Source organism: Apteryx rowi, unplaced genomic scaffold (genome assembly GCF_003343035.1).
Source record: "Apteryx rowi isolate R43461 unplaced genomic scaffold, aptRow1 scaffold_852, whole genome shotgun sequence".
NCBI lineage: Eukaryota > Metazoa > Chordata > Aves > Apterygiformes > Apterygidae > Apteryx > Apteryx rowi.
In genome coordinates this window covers 48,370-64,667 of record NW_020451152.1, presented here as the reverse complement: position 1 = coordinate 64,667, position 16,298 = coordinate 48,370, and the positions used below count along the sequence as shown (strand labels likewise).

Below are 16,298 nucleotides of genomic sequence, written 5' to 3'. Positions count from 1 at the left end.
CTTCCTGTTCTTACCTTGCTAGCCTTCTTGTTGGCTTAGTTTTCTTCTGCTTTTTTTTTTTTTTCTCCCGCCCTCCCCATCCTGTAATAACATTTAGTTGCTCCCTGTATCGTACAGTACCTAATATGATGCCCTCATCACCTGGCACCTGTAAGTAGAGGAATGTGCATGTATTTAATTCACTCATCTTTTCCATTTGGCAGATATTGATGAGTGTGTTGCAGAAACCCACAACTGTTCATTCAACGAGACCTGCTTTAACATCCAGGGGGGCTTTCGCTGTCTGTCTTTGGAATGTCCAGAAAATTACCGGAAATCGGGAGATACGTAAGTACTTTCTTTTTCAAGGTAGAAGAGTTTTGTGGTGACATGATCTTCATGTCACACCACTGCTGACTGACTATATACTTTGTTGGTAGGCCTACCCTATGTTTTGTCACGCACAGGTCTGATCCCTTTCTTATGCTCCTGTTTCAGCCTAGAAAAAGGTATTTCCTTAAAAAATAACATCAAGCTGACAGACAACACAGCTGATGTGTGTCAGTGCTTTGCATTGTAATGATTTATAGAGCCATAATCTGATGTTCTCTGTCTAGCTACCCTGCAGTCAAATGTTTAGGGGGGTTACATTCAGCTTCAGAATTCTGACTTTTCTTTCCCTTCAGTCTTTGCTGGCTATTACACTCCAGTGAAAAACTCATTTTGTTTTTAGCTCCCTCTCTAAAGTCTTACCAGTGCTGTTGCAAAGCATTGCAAAAATGTCTTATTTTTAATGCCATTTCAGTATCACTGCTGTTAACAAGGCTGTGAACCCTAGCAAGTGTGGTATGTCAGTTGCTATCTGTGTCTGTTAACCAAGATCAGAGAACGTCTGTGCGTTTGTGTGTTGAAAACATGAGACACAGGTATGGAAAGAGAAGCAGATCATTTACACCTTTCCAATGGTGCTAGCAATGTGATGAAATCCTTGCAAAATTTCAGTAGTGTAGCTAGAGCTTATGGCTGATGCACCTGATTGCTTTTCCTCCTGCCTCACAGCTTTATAGTAGCCCCCTACTCCAGCGGTTCTGCTGAAGGCTGCTCCACAGTCCACCCATGTGCCCCATACGCAGGTAAGTGTAGGTTCCACCAGCTAGGGAGGAAAGATGACAAATCACAGTGGTCATCAACCCACTATTGCTCTCCACAGTCAATGCTCTTACGCCTGTCATCTCTTAGATAAGTTGGGTACTCTATACCTCCTCTGTAGAATGAAGCTAATGTTGTTCTTCCTCAGTAGGACCTTGTGGTGTTAGTTTCCATTTAAATCTTAAGCTGTAAAATGCCATACAAGTGGCATGGCAGGTGTATTTGATCAGAATGCTGCAGAGGCAGTTCATAGTATTAAAATATATACTTATAATATATACTCATATTTTTAGAAGTGTCAATAGTAATTAACATTTAAGTAATGTTTGTCAAGTCAATGAGCAAAAAGTACCTCATGAGGCAGATGTTCTCTTTATTTGTAGTATTGTTTGTTCATTTGTATCCTAGTTAAAAAAATATCAATCATTTGCAATGGGCCACTAAGCAGAATTAGCAGATTTTTACTCTTCTGAACTTTGAGTTGCAGAGTTCATAAAAAAATTATATCACATTCTGTTTCTCTTGTAGAATTTTTCAGTTATCTTTTCCTTCCCAAAAATAGTTTCTCAGTTGTTAGTCTCTTAATTTTCTTATTTTTCCTGAATTCATCTTCTTTTTCCTCTATATTTTTATGCATGTGTTAAAATTAATGGCTATTTGAGATTTAAGGGATCCTTTTTGGAAGTAGTAGAATGTCTGAATTGTTTTGCTAAGTCTGGGTTTTTGGGGCCCTGTGTTCGCTTACTCTGCCTAACTCAGGCTTATAGAGAGAGACTCCTCTGATGTGCTAGGGCTATAATTAAGCTGAGTCAGACAAAAGCCCTGCAAGTGCTTGGTGGAGTTCTGATTATTTTAATTCTTCGAGTTACTATCTTGTTGGATTTAGTAGGTTTGCTCCTCTCAAAATCTACAGACACAATTACTAAATTTATCATAGCAATATATTCACATAAATCAAAGAATATGAGTTCATTACCCTTATTGCAAAAATCCATGTTAGTTCAATGGGGAGATAGGTAGTCTCATACTCAGCCAGTATGAGAGTATCTTACCAGCATTTGAGAAACAGGATGAAGGGTATGTATTGGGTTACTTTGTGTCCCTTGGGGAATAATCTCATAAGGCAATTCTTTTGCACCCTTTCTACATTCACACTAATGTACATATTCTTGAATCATTTATCTTTGGCATATATAACCCAACATAGGGTACTGTGGGCTGGTAGGTAGCATGACTTCATTAGCATTTGCATGATAATGACATTAAATTGCTTTTTCACTTAACCTTGTGCCAAGATTCCAAAATCAAAATCATTGGCTTCCCTTAACATTTTATCTATTAGAGATACCAGTTGCTTCTCTTTTTTATTCAAAACACATTCCAGGTTTACCAACTTGGCACATCATGAGAAAGACAAAACATTTTCCATTACCATCAAGTTGGCAGTTCACAGGACTTCTTAATCTATTCCCCAATATGTTTTTCAGAACAACTATAACTTAATAGGCCTCAGCCCTACAAATACAAGTTTGTTCTTTCTTATTTTTACTTAAAATCCTTATATACAGGCAACAACAACCCTCAGTGATCCAAAAACTTCCTTACCTAATACCTTTAAAGTGGAGATTTTGCATGGTGGCTATTCCAGTGGTAACTGTTGTTAAGTGAAGTAATCACAGTATCATCAAATGATGTAGGCTGAAAGTTCAGAATGCTGTAAAAATATCCCAAGCTTCATAAACAAACACAATATGTAAACTTCCCCAAATATCCAGCAAAGTGCCTGGCACAGACCTTGATGGTAACAATTTTATTAAAGGTCTTATCTCTTTTACTTAAATTCTGCATGTTTTTTTTTTTCTTGAGCAGCTTATAGGCTTGGTGTTTTTCCAAGGATAATTAAGATTTACTGCTACTCACAATAGAGCTTAACTTGCTGTACTCCCCTTGGCAAAGGCTTTTTTGTTTTCAAATTGCATAACAATTCAATTCTCTTTATGTGACACTTAAGTCAAACATTTGTAATATTTAGGCCAAGAAAAACAGTAGAAAAGATAAAGAAGTGGTTGTGGCAGTATGTCAGAAATGTATGCTCCATTGAGCCAGAATGGGAAATATTCTTATATTCTAGACATGTCTGCTTATTATTAAAGTTGCTTGTCACTTCTTATTACTAGAACCTGTTTTTAACTGCTTAGAATTTTGCCAAAACTTAACCAAGGGCTAAAATTTTACATGCCAGGTGTCTGACTCACACTCAAGTTTTGGAAAATTTCAGCCAAAGAAGTTCACTCATTTCCAGGAAGGAGGGTAGAGAGGAGCACATTATTTCATGTGTTTAAGATATTTTGATGATTTTTTTCTTTGAACAGTTTGCCATCATTTTTTGGAGCAGAGATTTGAAATTTGTTAAGAGATGACTTTTGCACTTCTGGTCATCCTTATCAAAACCTCTAAAACTTTTGAAGTTATGAACTTTGTAATATTGCAGTTAGTCTTTTTTCATAAACTTTAGAAAATGAGGGCCTTGAAGGATAATCTTAATCCACTCCTTTGCCCCAAAACACAATCAGTTCTACCTAGAGTATTTATGAGAAGTGTTTCTTTAACTTTTTCCTCAAGTCCTTCAGTGATAAGGTTTTCATAGTCTTCATGGCAACCTGTCTTTGTGTTTGACTGTCCACAATTCAATTTAATTCCTCTTATCAATAGAGAGGTCTTTGTTTTTTAGCAGCAAACAATTCTTTTCTGACCTAGCAGGCTTGAACCTCTTGCAGCTCTCAAAGCAGTCTGAAATGTGCATATGCTGACTCCACAGACTATCTGAGCCCACTCCCACATATGGCCACAGGAATGAAGCCAGATTTTCCCTGTAATGTCGGCTCCTATCTGTTCTGGGCCAGGCGCTCAGACCTGACAGCCCCAGAGCCTGTTTCTTCCATGCTTTCAGAGACCACCCAGACTCCATGGATAAGAAAACAGTTTCTAACAGAGATGAGAGAAAAGCCCATTCAGTAGGAAGGAAAGGAGTATTTAGGGATAAGGAGGCTGAATGCAGAGAGGGTAGGATCTGAAACTGTAACCAGGAGAGGAGAATGAATCTGGGAGATGCTTGAAGGGTGGAAAATAAAACTGGGTGACACAATTCAGATACAAAGGGGAAACCAGCACTGGAAAACAGTGTAGGATATGATGGTAGAAAGGGTTAAAGGTTAACCTTACCGGTTAAGGGTGATTGATTCCAGGTTTAGATGAAGACTGGTAGAACAAAAGATAATTTGGAATGGTTGCACAAAGATACTGAGGGAAAGGGGGGTATGTTTAGGGACTAGGTCTGTGAGCTAGGAATTGAGAGAACTAAGTGACAACCAGGGGAACATGGAGCAAGGAGAAGAGGATTGGCACTGACTGAGTAGAAAGTCCTGATGCCAGATGTCTGAGTGACCAGGAAGGGAGAGTAGGCAAGGAAAGGGGTTGGGGAGAAGGAACCAGGCTGGGAAAGAGATGAATGAGACAAGGATAGGATATAAAGGCTTGGTGGTAAGGGCAAAATGGATATGGGTCTGTGCCTTCTACAGCTTAAAACTATTTAAGACTTTCCAGCTGTAGATAGGAGGAACATGCACAGGATTTGTCCATCTTATTTTCTGTATTACTATATACTACATTCCTGCCTGAGCCTGAAGAGGAACTTCAGATCCTGACCGTTCTTATATGTTTAAGAAATATCTGTGAAAACCAACCAGCTGTTGGTTTCATTCCCTTTAAGATCTGGTCTGTTTAGGACAACAACCACCTTCTCTACTCAGTTGCTGCGTTAACATAAATGTAGAGGTCCATGATGTGGATACAGCCCAGCTAAGGGCCCATCTGGGCCTCAAGGCAAGATGCAACATGTTGAAAAGAAATACGCACTGATGACAGAATAAATGAGTGCCTTTGTAGTGGAATATATTCTAGGAGGTACAGAGGATTGTTACAGCTCTGTAAACCTGCAAAGAGTTAAATTTCAAAGAAGTGTAGTGTATAGTTCAGTAGTAATATTTGGTTTGTCCTTCAGCATATTGAGATGGTTTCCCTGTATAAAATAAACTACAAAGCTCTAAATTCTGCTAAAAAGTTCTTTTCCCATCAGAGCTTGAGAAGTTCTAATACAACTCTCAGCTCTTTTCAGCACAATTGAATAAACTGCCTCTGTACCAAGTGAAAACCTGACTCAGAAATTAACAGGAAGAAAGACTGAAAATACTTTCTCCTCACCTCTGTTAGGAAATGTTGTAGTCATTCTGAAAAACGAAATCTCTCTGTTCTTGGTAGTTTTATTTTCCTTTATGAGTAACCAATATTTGGTACATAAAACTTATACTACCACTAATTCTTTGCAGCCAGTATTTCAGCCAAGTAAAATAACTTAAGAGAAAAGAGTAACAAGCGATATAGGGAGCTAAAATAATCAGGAATTAATAGAGGAATAGGTTTTTAGCAGCATTGTATGCTTATTTTTCAAGCCCATGTGCCTAATTGAGGAGGTTTGCAGGAATTATAAAGATTTACTTAGAACTGTCTCCCTGCAAAGTATTTTATGTTTTACTTGCTCTGCAGGTTGTACTTCTTTGGTAGTAGATTGCTCCCTCCTCAGCGCTTTTCTTTTTCAATAGGTTCCTTTAGTGCTCTTACCCACAGCGACACTTTGTGGTAGCCGGGCGCAGTAGCTGCATGGCCAACTAATCCGTCGTGAGATACCACAGAGTTGGAGCAGCACCCGTGGTCTTGGTCTGCTCGTTCACTAGCAGTAGGTTGTAAAATTCCCCTACCGTATGATTTTCTTCTGCCTGCTGAAGGGAAGCATTTAGAATAAGGTCTAGAGGGTACACTGGGATTTAAATGCTCATTGTTTGTTGCCGCTGTGGTGCATGACCCCAGAATGAACTCTGGTTCTTGAAAGAAATAATACTTGCTGTCTCTTCTTTGTGGAAAAATTAGTGCACATTAACCAAACCTATAGTGAAGTGTGCAGTGTGTGTTGCGTACCACCAACAATAAAGATAAAAAATGATCAGTTCCAAATAATTCTAACTCCTACCCACAGCCATATCTGTCTCCACAAATAACTTTCTGAATCAGCAGAAGGCCCTTTTTCAAATCTTAGGAAGTTGGGAGCTTTAATGTTGTTTTTTTTTTAATTCTAGCTATTATTATAAAGCGTATTTTACTTTTATAAAAGAATAAATCATGGCATCTTTATGACCATGTAAATGCTTCCAAAAAGACTGACATGAAGTAAACATTTTCAGTCAAGAAATTAAATGTCTTAACTTACTTCTTGATTTCAACAATACCAAGTAGCTGCATGATTTCAACAAAGCCAAATAAATTGATGACATTTCAGAAAAGAATGCAAAAGTCACTATACTTAAAAATATCCAAGAGTATCCACACCTAATTAGATGGCCATCCTGTGAAGACTTGTGCATGCTCTTTACACACATGAATAAAACTAAGAATGCACTTAAGTCTTCAAAGGATTTCTTTGTACTTTGGTTTGCAAACAGTGTTAAAACATAAATTAACTGAAGAATTGAGGGTACATTTAACTACTTTTTTTTTTGGAAATAGTTGTTCTGCATGTAATGAGAAGTTTCTGGAATTCAGATCACCATGCACTGTCAAGGAGCAAAGTGGTGCTTGCTTATGAGCCACCATTCTGTTGATACCAGATACTTCTGATAGGAGCTCAACTGAATGTGTCAAAATAAAATAAATGAAATGGGCACTCAAGATTTCTTACCATGCTTTGAGAAAGAAAGAAGCAATCCATGCTTTCATGCTGGAACATTTCTTTGTAGAGAAAAAACTTGCAGTAATAGTATCCCTGAATAAATAGTTCAGGTTCTAAAACCTCAACCTGTGGACTGAATATTGCTTTTGAATTGAGAGAATGTTGTACCTAATTTATTTGTTGCATGGCTGTGCACAAGGCAGGTTTGGAGCTAAATGCACAATCTTTTCATCTCCAAATTTTGCAAAGTCAACATCCAGCTCTGATCATAACATCTAGCTCTACTTCTGGCATAAAATGCAGGACTCAAGCACCTGTTTGAGAAGACATTCAGATACCAGATTGAATTTGGTGATTTGAGCAGGTCTTTAATCTGAAATTCACATCATCTTTCTTTCATGTGATTCTCTAAATACTTCTCAAACCTACCAGCTGGCATGACATGTTAAATACTGATTAATATGCTGGTAAACTATGACATTCTTAGTAACTGTGACATATTAATGCATATACCTGTCTATGTCATGTTTTACAGGATTAGCAGGAAGGAGATTGCTCCCTCCATGTAGCTCATAATTTCCAGTGCTGTCATTGGGATTGAGTTCATTGTTCGTTTTCAGTCTATATGGGTGACCTCTTACTAGTCCTCTGGATGTGTTCCTGTAATACAGCACCTAGTGATAGGGGAAGAAAACAGCAATTAGCAAAGGGTAACTTTCTCACTTGTTGGCATCATTCCCGTGACTCAAGCCTGTGTAAGAGCGGACTGAATATGTAGGGCACATGCTGGAGATGTCAGGCTGTTGGACCTTGTTTTCAGTGCTTGCTTAGGTGTGTGTTAGACTGACTTAAGTTGGTTCTCCTAGTGGCACAGAGAAATACAGTGCTACATCAGGAAGAAAAAGGAAATTTTTCTTCAAAGCAAATAAACCAAAACATACAGGCAGTGTTGGAAATAAGATTTGCATTTTTCTGTACACTGTCAGATGGTGAGCCTACACAGTGCAGTACCTGGAGTGCCCCTTCTCTCTTGGAAAGACCAACACCTTGTAAGCATACATGGTGGTTTTCAGAATATTTTGCTGTCTTAAAATCTAACCCTCTAAGGACATCCCAAATAGGACATGTTCAACTCACTAATCACTTAAGATCTTTTTCCTTATTTAACATATGTCCAGTCAGCGAAAGAATAAAACTTAAAAAAATAGGAAAAAAAACCCTGTATTCTCTTGAGGAAGGTTCAAAACGCTAATAAATTCTCACCCATAATGAGATGTGAGTCTTAATTCATCAGTGCATGCAAAGAAAGGGCAACACTTCTTAAAATGGCAACTCTCCTCCAAAAGCACCAACTACAGACATGTTCATCTTTATTTAATAAATGTCCGTTTGCAATGTGACTGAGATGTCAGGCTGAAGAATGGATACAGTATGCAAGTCAACATATCTTTTCCCATCCCCACTGCCCTTGCTTTCCTATCACGCTTGCTAAATGTACGCTAATCTTCCTCTTGTCTTGTGTTCTCACTTTTCTTGCAGTCGCTGTGAGCGCTTGCCTTGTAATGAAAATAAGGAGTGCCAGAGCCTGCCTCTGAGAATAACCTACTATCACCTCTCTTTTCCTACCAACATTCAAGTACCCACCGACATTTTCCGCATGGGCCCTTCCAATGCTGTCCCTGGGGATAAAATTCTGCTGTCCATCATCAGCGGGAACCAGGAGGGTTTTTTCACCACAAAAAAAGTGAACAACCACAGTGGCATTGTGGTCATGCAGCGGCAAATCACAGAGCCCAGAGACCTTCTTCTGACCATTCAAATGCAACTTTTCCGCCATGGAACTGTCAACACATTTATTGCCAAGCTTTTTATCTTTGTCTCTGCACAGCTTTGATCCCTAACTTTCAGGCATCAGTGGCTACCTTTTCTCTTTTGACAGTAGCTTTTTTTTCCAGTTTTAATAAAGTTTTAGTTCATCTGTTGCATGCTGCACTTGCATTTTATTTGCCATCATCATTACAGTTCTCCACTTTCTTCCATTACTGAACATCTCAATTGGGGAGATTCTTATGTGTGCTGTACATCATTATAGAAAGCCAAAATAGGTGTCAGTAGCTTATTAGCTGAATATTGAGGACTGAACTGTTAATTCACTTCACGCAGTAGTGGAGTTGGTCTCATCTGATGATACACAGTTGCGTATGTTTAGGTCTGAATTTTCAAAACAGTGATAAATACCTGATATGAGCTGCCTAAACTGAGATATCTTTATAGAGAGTTTCATCATCGGTGGGGAATTACTGTGTATTTTCTGAAAATAAAAATCTATTAAGAGGTCGTAACAGCCCCTTGGAACCTCAGAGGTACACCAACACACACATCACTTTGAAAACGTAGAGTAGGATTCTCAACTTGCAATAATTATCATTGCTCTTTTGTAGCCAATGAGCCTGTGCTGATTTACACCAGCTACAAATCCCAATTCTAACTTTTAAGGATGGTACAAAAGAGAATCTCTTCTAATGAAGATTTATTTTAGAGATATTTCATCTTCCTTTCTATGGAATTTTCACTGAATTGTACAACTAATATGGGAAAATAGCAGTGAACTCCTAACAGGATTCAAGTAGTAGCAGAGAGCTCCTTGCTATTTCACAGGCTACATCCTGAGAATTGTCTACATGAACATTTGATAAAAGTGCTTAGTTGGTCTCATAACATTTTCCTCTCTCTAACTTCCATATCAGAACCGATAACTTTGCAACTGTAAAGAGTTTTCTTTTTTTTAACTACCAGCCCTGAAAGGTCATCCAGAATTTCAAAAGCCAAATCTTACTTCTTTTACTTTCGTGACACCAAGGGCAAGGTAGACAATGCATCTGGGATTTCTTTGGAAATATGGTGTTTATGAGCTGGAAGAGAATTTGTTTTACTCTTCAGTCTTTGTATTAATAAATATTAAAAGCTCAGGCCCAGAGGTATGATCCAAAAATTAATGCTCTTTGGCACTGTCCTGGGCTCAGATATCTCTATCCTACATAGACAGAATGGTCAATCCATAGCTGAGTGAAGAATAATCCATGTGTATATATATCTACAAAAATCCCTAGCTATGTAAATACAGACAGCGCAGCCAAGGAACAAGGTTAGAAACTGGGAATCTTCTAAACCAAGATCACAAGCTTTAATCACCTGAACACAAGGAATTACTCTATTAATTAGCTGTAAGCTGCAGGCTCTTAGGCTCATTGTTAGCCAAGGACTAAACTGGGACATGATAGCAGCACTCTGCCAGAGTATACATGCTCCCTAAGGCAAAGTTTATCCCAGCTGGCTAACAGGAGTTCAAGTCCCATGAGGAATGCCAATGTTTAATGAGTCTGTTGACACATATTTATAAAGCTGCCAGAAGTTGCCAGTGGGGATGGAGTTCCAGCTTTCAATTTGAAAGCACAAGCCCATGCTACTCAAGCTAATGGGGTTTCTTACCACCACAGAAGATGCTCGTATACAAATGCCCTCTGGCTACCAGTTCATTATGAGGCCATAATTAGGTAGAATAAAGATTCAAAAATAAACTTAATCTTTGCAAGCATTAATATATATTTGTTTGGCAGGAAAAGAAGGGAATGTGAGAATTTGGCCCTCAATATTGTAAAATGCTACCATACACTATCATTTTATTGCATGCTTGCACTCAGCAAGCAATTTAAGAACAGAGAGCTCAGGTTCTACTGTATTAGATACTTTAATGCTGCAGTGTAATTGGAACTTTTAAAAACAGTTAATTATATAGCACCACTTATGTGCATGGGACTTTCCAAATGAAAATGAAATCAGGGCTCCCATTCTAAAGATCATACTAATTAAATCAGACAGAGAACATGAAAAAGAATGACACTAGATCCCAGGAGGAAAGAAAAAAATGTATTCAGGAAAGCATTATTTGCACAATAATCAGAGCAGCTGGGCTGTTTCTTAACTTATTTCTTTTTTTTAATGAAAAAAAAAGCATAGAGGAGGTGCCAGCTGCAGAGCTGCAATTCATGATAGAGAGCAAACTTCAAGGAAAGATTTGAATAAAGAAAGTTCTCAGCACATAGAAAAAAACCTTTGTCGGTCACAGCGCCCACTATAGGAGGATGGAAGCAATAAGGAAAGCATCAGCTAACCAGGGGATAAAATACAAATATGATGTGTACGGATAAAATCAAAAGAGTATTTTGAGAGCAGAGCACATCATTAATAATAAATATTAAGAATTTGAAATAGATGCTAGTTATGAAAAAAATTGTTCCAAGAGATGTGTAAGGATATGCAGTCCAAGCAATGGGAGAAACAAGTGTTACTAACTGCATTTTGGATATGATGCTGCAATTAGCAGAGATCCCAAAAGAAAGGAGTTCAGAGAATGAAAATTTAGGTGGGGGAAGATGAAAGCAGAAACTTGAGCTTCGCAGTGAGGACAGAGCAAAAGGAAAAGCTGCAGGATTTGCAAGAGGAAAGAGAAACAACACAGAGAAACAGAAATGACACAAAAGTCTACGTCTGCCATTTATATAGTTGCAGACTGGATGGATCTAGAAATTAGTTATAGTTAGCCACAGACACAAACAAATCACTTGTGGTGGTTGTGATCCTCAGTTTCCACATGCAGAATACCTAATTCATGTCAGAATGCTTTACTCTATTGAATCAGGAGTGAGAACTATGAATATAAGTCATATTTAGGACTTCATCTTTAACAAATTAATGACTCTTTTGGATGGGAATTGCAGAAACATTTGTGTTTGTCAAATGCTGTTCCAACTGAAGTCAAGAGTAAAGCTCCCTTTCCTTTTAATGGGAGCAAAGGCAGACCAATACTGAATGCTTCAGACATTCCCACCAGAATGTTTTTGCATACCAATTCTATTGTTTAAATACAGCTTTGAAAATTCATGATGCTCTTTTATGTATTATGTTGATACTGTCTAAATAACAAAGTCGCAAAATGAGGTATGCAAGTTACTGCTTTTTGGTGTCACTGAAACCTTTAGATGATGCCATAGTTCATTCCTTATGTGCTATGTAACACAAAGAGAAAAACTTTTAAAGAAATGTTTCAGGATCTGTAAACATGTTACTGGAAGTAAAACCAGACTGACTTGGCTGTTACTACTCCAGCTCAGCAGGACTGTGAGGAAACATTCAGTGTTTGTTTGTATGGCTGCACATATGTAAATGCCTGTTAAATTCCCTATACACAATAGGAAGGAAGAGAGAGAGAGAAAAATAAATGTGACTGATGTACATTTTGCTTCAATTCTATTTGTTACATGTTTGAAATAGGCTATTTTACACCGGAACTAGGCTGTGTAATTTAGCTGATCCTTACTCTACACATGTGAGGGTCAACTAGCTGGAGATCCTTTCTTCATTTGGAAGCTAGAGTTTAAAATAAGCAAAAAAAATAAAAATAATTTGTTACCTTAGATCAGGCTATTAAGTCCGTATATCCAGAATTAATTCATTCTAAAACGACCAGCATTTCAGCAGAAAGCCTTATTCTGAACCCTATGACACATCTAGGAAACCATGAAATGCTTCCTACCGAGATGAAGGTGGGAAGTAAAAGGTCCCTCCTGGCCTGTATCTCCATTCTCCATCTCCAGTCTCAAAACATCAGCTATGGAATGAGAATAACAAGCTTGACTCAGCTGGTGTAAATTAACCCAGCTTCATTGCCTTCCCTTGGACTATGCCAGTTCATATCTGTTGAAGCATGATTTCCTTAATGTTGAGTCGTGTGTTTTCTTTTATCTTTATTTTAGCTTCATACAAAATCAGCATGTTCAGTTTTGTTTTCTTTGATGAGCAAATGTGGGTAGCATATAATAAGAAGTTACTGATATATTTATTATTAATAGAGCCATTAAGTCCCTTTGAACATTTGAAAAAAGATGGCTTGTAGGTGTGGACTTGGGTAACGCATTCTGAAAAGGGCCAGAACCATTTGTTTCTAGAGATATTTGACAAGCTAAAGCTTCAATTTTTATTTCCCTCTTACTCAGTGAATTTTTCTTCCTTTTAATCTTTTAATTCCCACTCTCTGATGCTGCAGTCTTTTCTTTTTTCTGCTTAGAAATATGAAGAAATGGGCAGGTCAAAGTTGAGATCATTTGTGGGGCTTAGTCACATTGTTAAGTCCCAGCATAGTCTTTTCATCTCTCCTGAACACAGACTGGGTATTGTGTGAAGTTCTTGAACTGTAAGTGACTTTAAATTCACTCTAGTGGACAAGGGTGAGAAGAAGTCATTTAACTTTTAATAGACTTTCAGGGACGAATGAGCAGCTGGTTGAGAGGGAATAAGAAATGACCTTTACCATTTCCCCAAACTCAGTATTCAATCTTTGAGGTTTTAAATAATGTGGTTAACTTTTTCCTCCCCCAGTTTCTGTTCCTCTCTGTTTTCTCAGTTTAGATGGAAAGTGGGGGGAGGGATATGAAAAAAGACTGAAGAGAAGGCTTTTCTAGTTCTTGCTGCCCTGAAGATTGTGAAAGAAAGTTAGCCCTTCTGATATTTCCTGCTAGATTTCTAGAATGGGAACAATTGTTTCTTCTTTGGATGACTGTCGGATATCAAACGGAATACAAAAAGGCTTACGTAAATTAGTGTGGCTCTAGTGAAACTGATGAAACCCTGCCAAAGTACTGCAGCTGAGGATCTGGACCTCATCCTTTGGTTATGTTTGTACTTGAAAAGCACTTTACATGGGCATCTCACGCTCTACAGTTCTTCCTATTTGTATATGCTTGGGCTTGAAGAACTGGTTTTGAGGGGGGGTTGACTACAACCCTTAGCCAAGCAAAATTACTGTGGTCCAGCAGTTCTGATGACCTGCTTTTGTCTAAGCTTTTGAGGTGAAGAGTGAACTCTTATATCAATTACAATTTTTAGCTCCCTAGACTGCAAAACACAATTCATTTTCAGGATATATATGTATCTCTCTCTTGTTTCTCTTAGTGTCAGACTTGAAAAGACAGATACTATCCGTTGCATTAAGTCTTGTCGACCAAATGATGTCAACTGTGTGTTGGATCCAGTCCATACAATTTCCCACACTGTCATTTCACTGCCCACGTTCAGAGAATTTACAAGACCTGAAGGTAAGTGGTGTATTCCTTGTTCCATTTAATAGACTGCAACATATAAAACCTCCACCGGAAATCCTTGCCTAAAGCCAGACTAGCTACCAGTGCAGTAAAATGTTTGCATGGTCCAAATTATAGTGTACTATTTGTTTAATTAAAACCTTCAGTATCCAGGAGTTTTAATTTTATGGGGAAAAAAAAGTCATTCTGAGTTCTAACTCATACAGCTTCCCAGTCTAAGGAAATACTGAATCTGAATTCTCGTTTACCACATTTACTCACATACTATCTGTGTGCTCCATGACTTCTTTCTTCTCTCTCTTGCAGATTTTGCCATAGAGAGTAGGTACTTTTATATATTTCTTCTCATCTGTTTATAGTCTATTGTTCACTATTGGCCAGTGGCTTGTTCCTAGGGTACGGCCTTTACATACATGCAGGCATTAATCACAAAATGCAGTAGGCTGTATATACCATCTAGTACTGTGATTTGCTAATTTTTGACCTATGAAAAAATAGTGTTGCTTTTTAAACATAGAATAAGTGAAGGGAAATTCCAGGGACTGGACAGAAAGCTTTCAACCTAAGATTTTCTAAAAGTGTCCAAGTGGCTTTGGAGAACAAACTCCTTGAAAGCCAATGGGATTTGCACTTAGAAATCACACTGTCTGTTCTGAAAATCTCATGCTTATTTTTTTTAAAAAATGACCATGTCTAAAGCAGTAAAATCTGTTTGCATCCAATCGATGCTTCCTGTACAGTTAACATAATCAATATCATAAAATTTACTGATACAGATGTCCAGCCTGGCTTTCTTAACACAAGCAGAATGCCCAGTTATCCAAAGTGAGTTTTCCATCCCCCCATTATGCACTCTGATAGGCACCTTTGTGTGTATCTTTAGTTTCTTTGGCCTCTGCAGTACCCGCAGGCCTTAAGTCTTGTAGTTTTCATGGGGATCACACTCACTTTGCTTAGTTCACAAATAAACTTACAAATCAAGAGCCAGATTTTGCTCTTCGGCTTTTGTATTCATTGCCCACCAGCTTCGCTGGGGATGGCCTCCACATCCACAGGTGGAATGACTGCCTTCAGCTCTGGTTCTCTGTAGGATGACCCACTCAGCAACTTACTGTGTAGTAAAGACACAGAAAAGGGATAAGGGAAAGGAGGAAAGGAAGATTATTTTGGAGGGGTTTTTGAAGATCTTAAATCCCTATTTCTGATCCAACTGGAGTCTCAGTCTTGCTACCTGAGAAGACTGTCCCAAAATGAAAGCCAAAGCTGATTCTTCACTACCATGTCAGTCACTCTCAAAACCCTTCCAATCAGAAGGAGTGGAGCAAAAGACATCCTAATATTTGGCCAGCACAGGAGTTCATATGAGAACAACGTAGCCACCAATAACTTAGATCCATAAAGCTGCTATAAATTGCATCAGGCCTATTTCAGCCCTTAGCTGGCCCTACATCACAGAGAATGGAAGAATGCCCCATAGCCACTTTTACTCTCATACACACCCCTTTAGCTTCACCAGGTGTACTGGCAGCAGAGCTATGGATTTGGCCCAGAATGCTTCCCAGACAGTTCCCTCATTAGTCCATCCTCATGATTTAATAAAAAGAGATGAGACTGAGCGATCTGAGAGTAATACTTGAAGCCCAGAAGATGTCCTTAAACTGTAAACCAGCACATGGCCTTGGGTGAATTCTTATAACTCTATGATTTAGTTTCATCTTCTGTACAGCGAGGGTAATAATGAGAATAATAATACTTAGCTCCCTCACAAGAGGTTTGAAAAATAGTCTTGCCTTTTTTTTTTTTTTTTAAACCGAAAGCACTCCTCCAGTACTTGAAAGAACTCTGTAATCTACAATTTGTAATGGCAATGCTTTTGTTTCACTGTCTAAGGGAACCAGAGTTTGGGTGTTAATCTGTTTGGTCCCCTTCCACCTTCCACTCTGTGCAACCTGAGTGTTGTCCTTTTTAGACACACGTGGAAAATCTGGCTGATCTCCAAGAGTGGTCTTTCTGAACTCTAAAATTAATAGTGTTTTGACTGCAAGGCTTCTTGGATAGTGCAGGAGGAGTGAATAGATAGATCAGAATCTTCACTTCCCCCAGATGTTCTTTCTTTCCGTTTTAATACACAAACTGGGAGCGGGGTAAGTATCCATTATCAGCTTTAAGGACAAGTCATTCTACATCAAATTCTATCAGGTTCTTCAGTGATGTTGTCATTAATTCTTATCCGT

General features: G+C 38.4%; 1 protein-coding gene across 2 annotated transcripts in view; it reads left to right on the top strand.

The window, feature by feature from the left end:
- FBLN1 (fibulin 1) overlaps nucleotides 1-16,298 on the top strand; it is an 80,640-nt gene that overhangs the window by 44,391 nt on the left and 19,951 nt on the right. Inside the window, exons 14-15 of one of the 2 annotated variants that reach the window (XM_026090178.1) lie at nucleotides 204-327; nucleotides 13,916-14,058. In XM_026090178.1, coding sequence (XP_025945963.1) covers nucleotides 204-327; nucleotides 13,916-14,058 — 267 coding nt within the window. Of the gene's footprint in view, nucleotides 1-203; nucleotides 328-8,446; nucleotides 8,889-13,915; nucleotides 14,059-16,298 lie in introns of those variants that run through there. The other variant, XM_026090177.1, reaches the window with a different exon arrangement.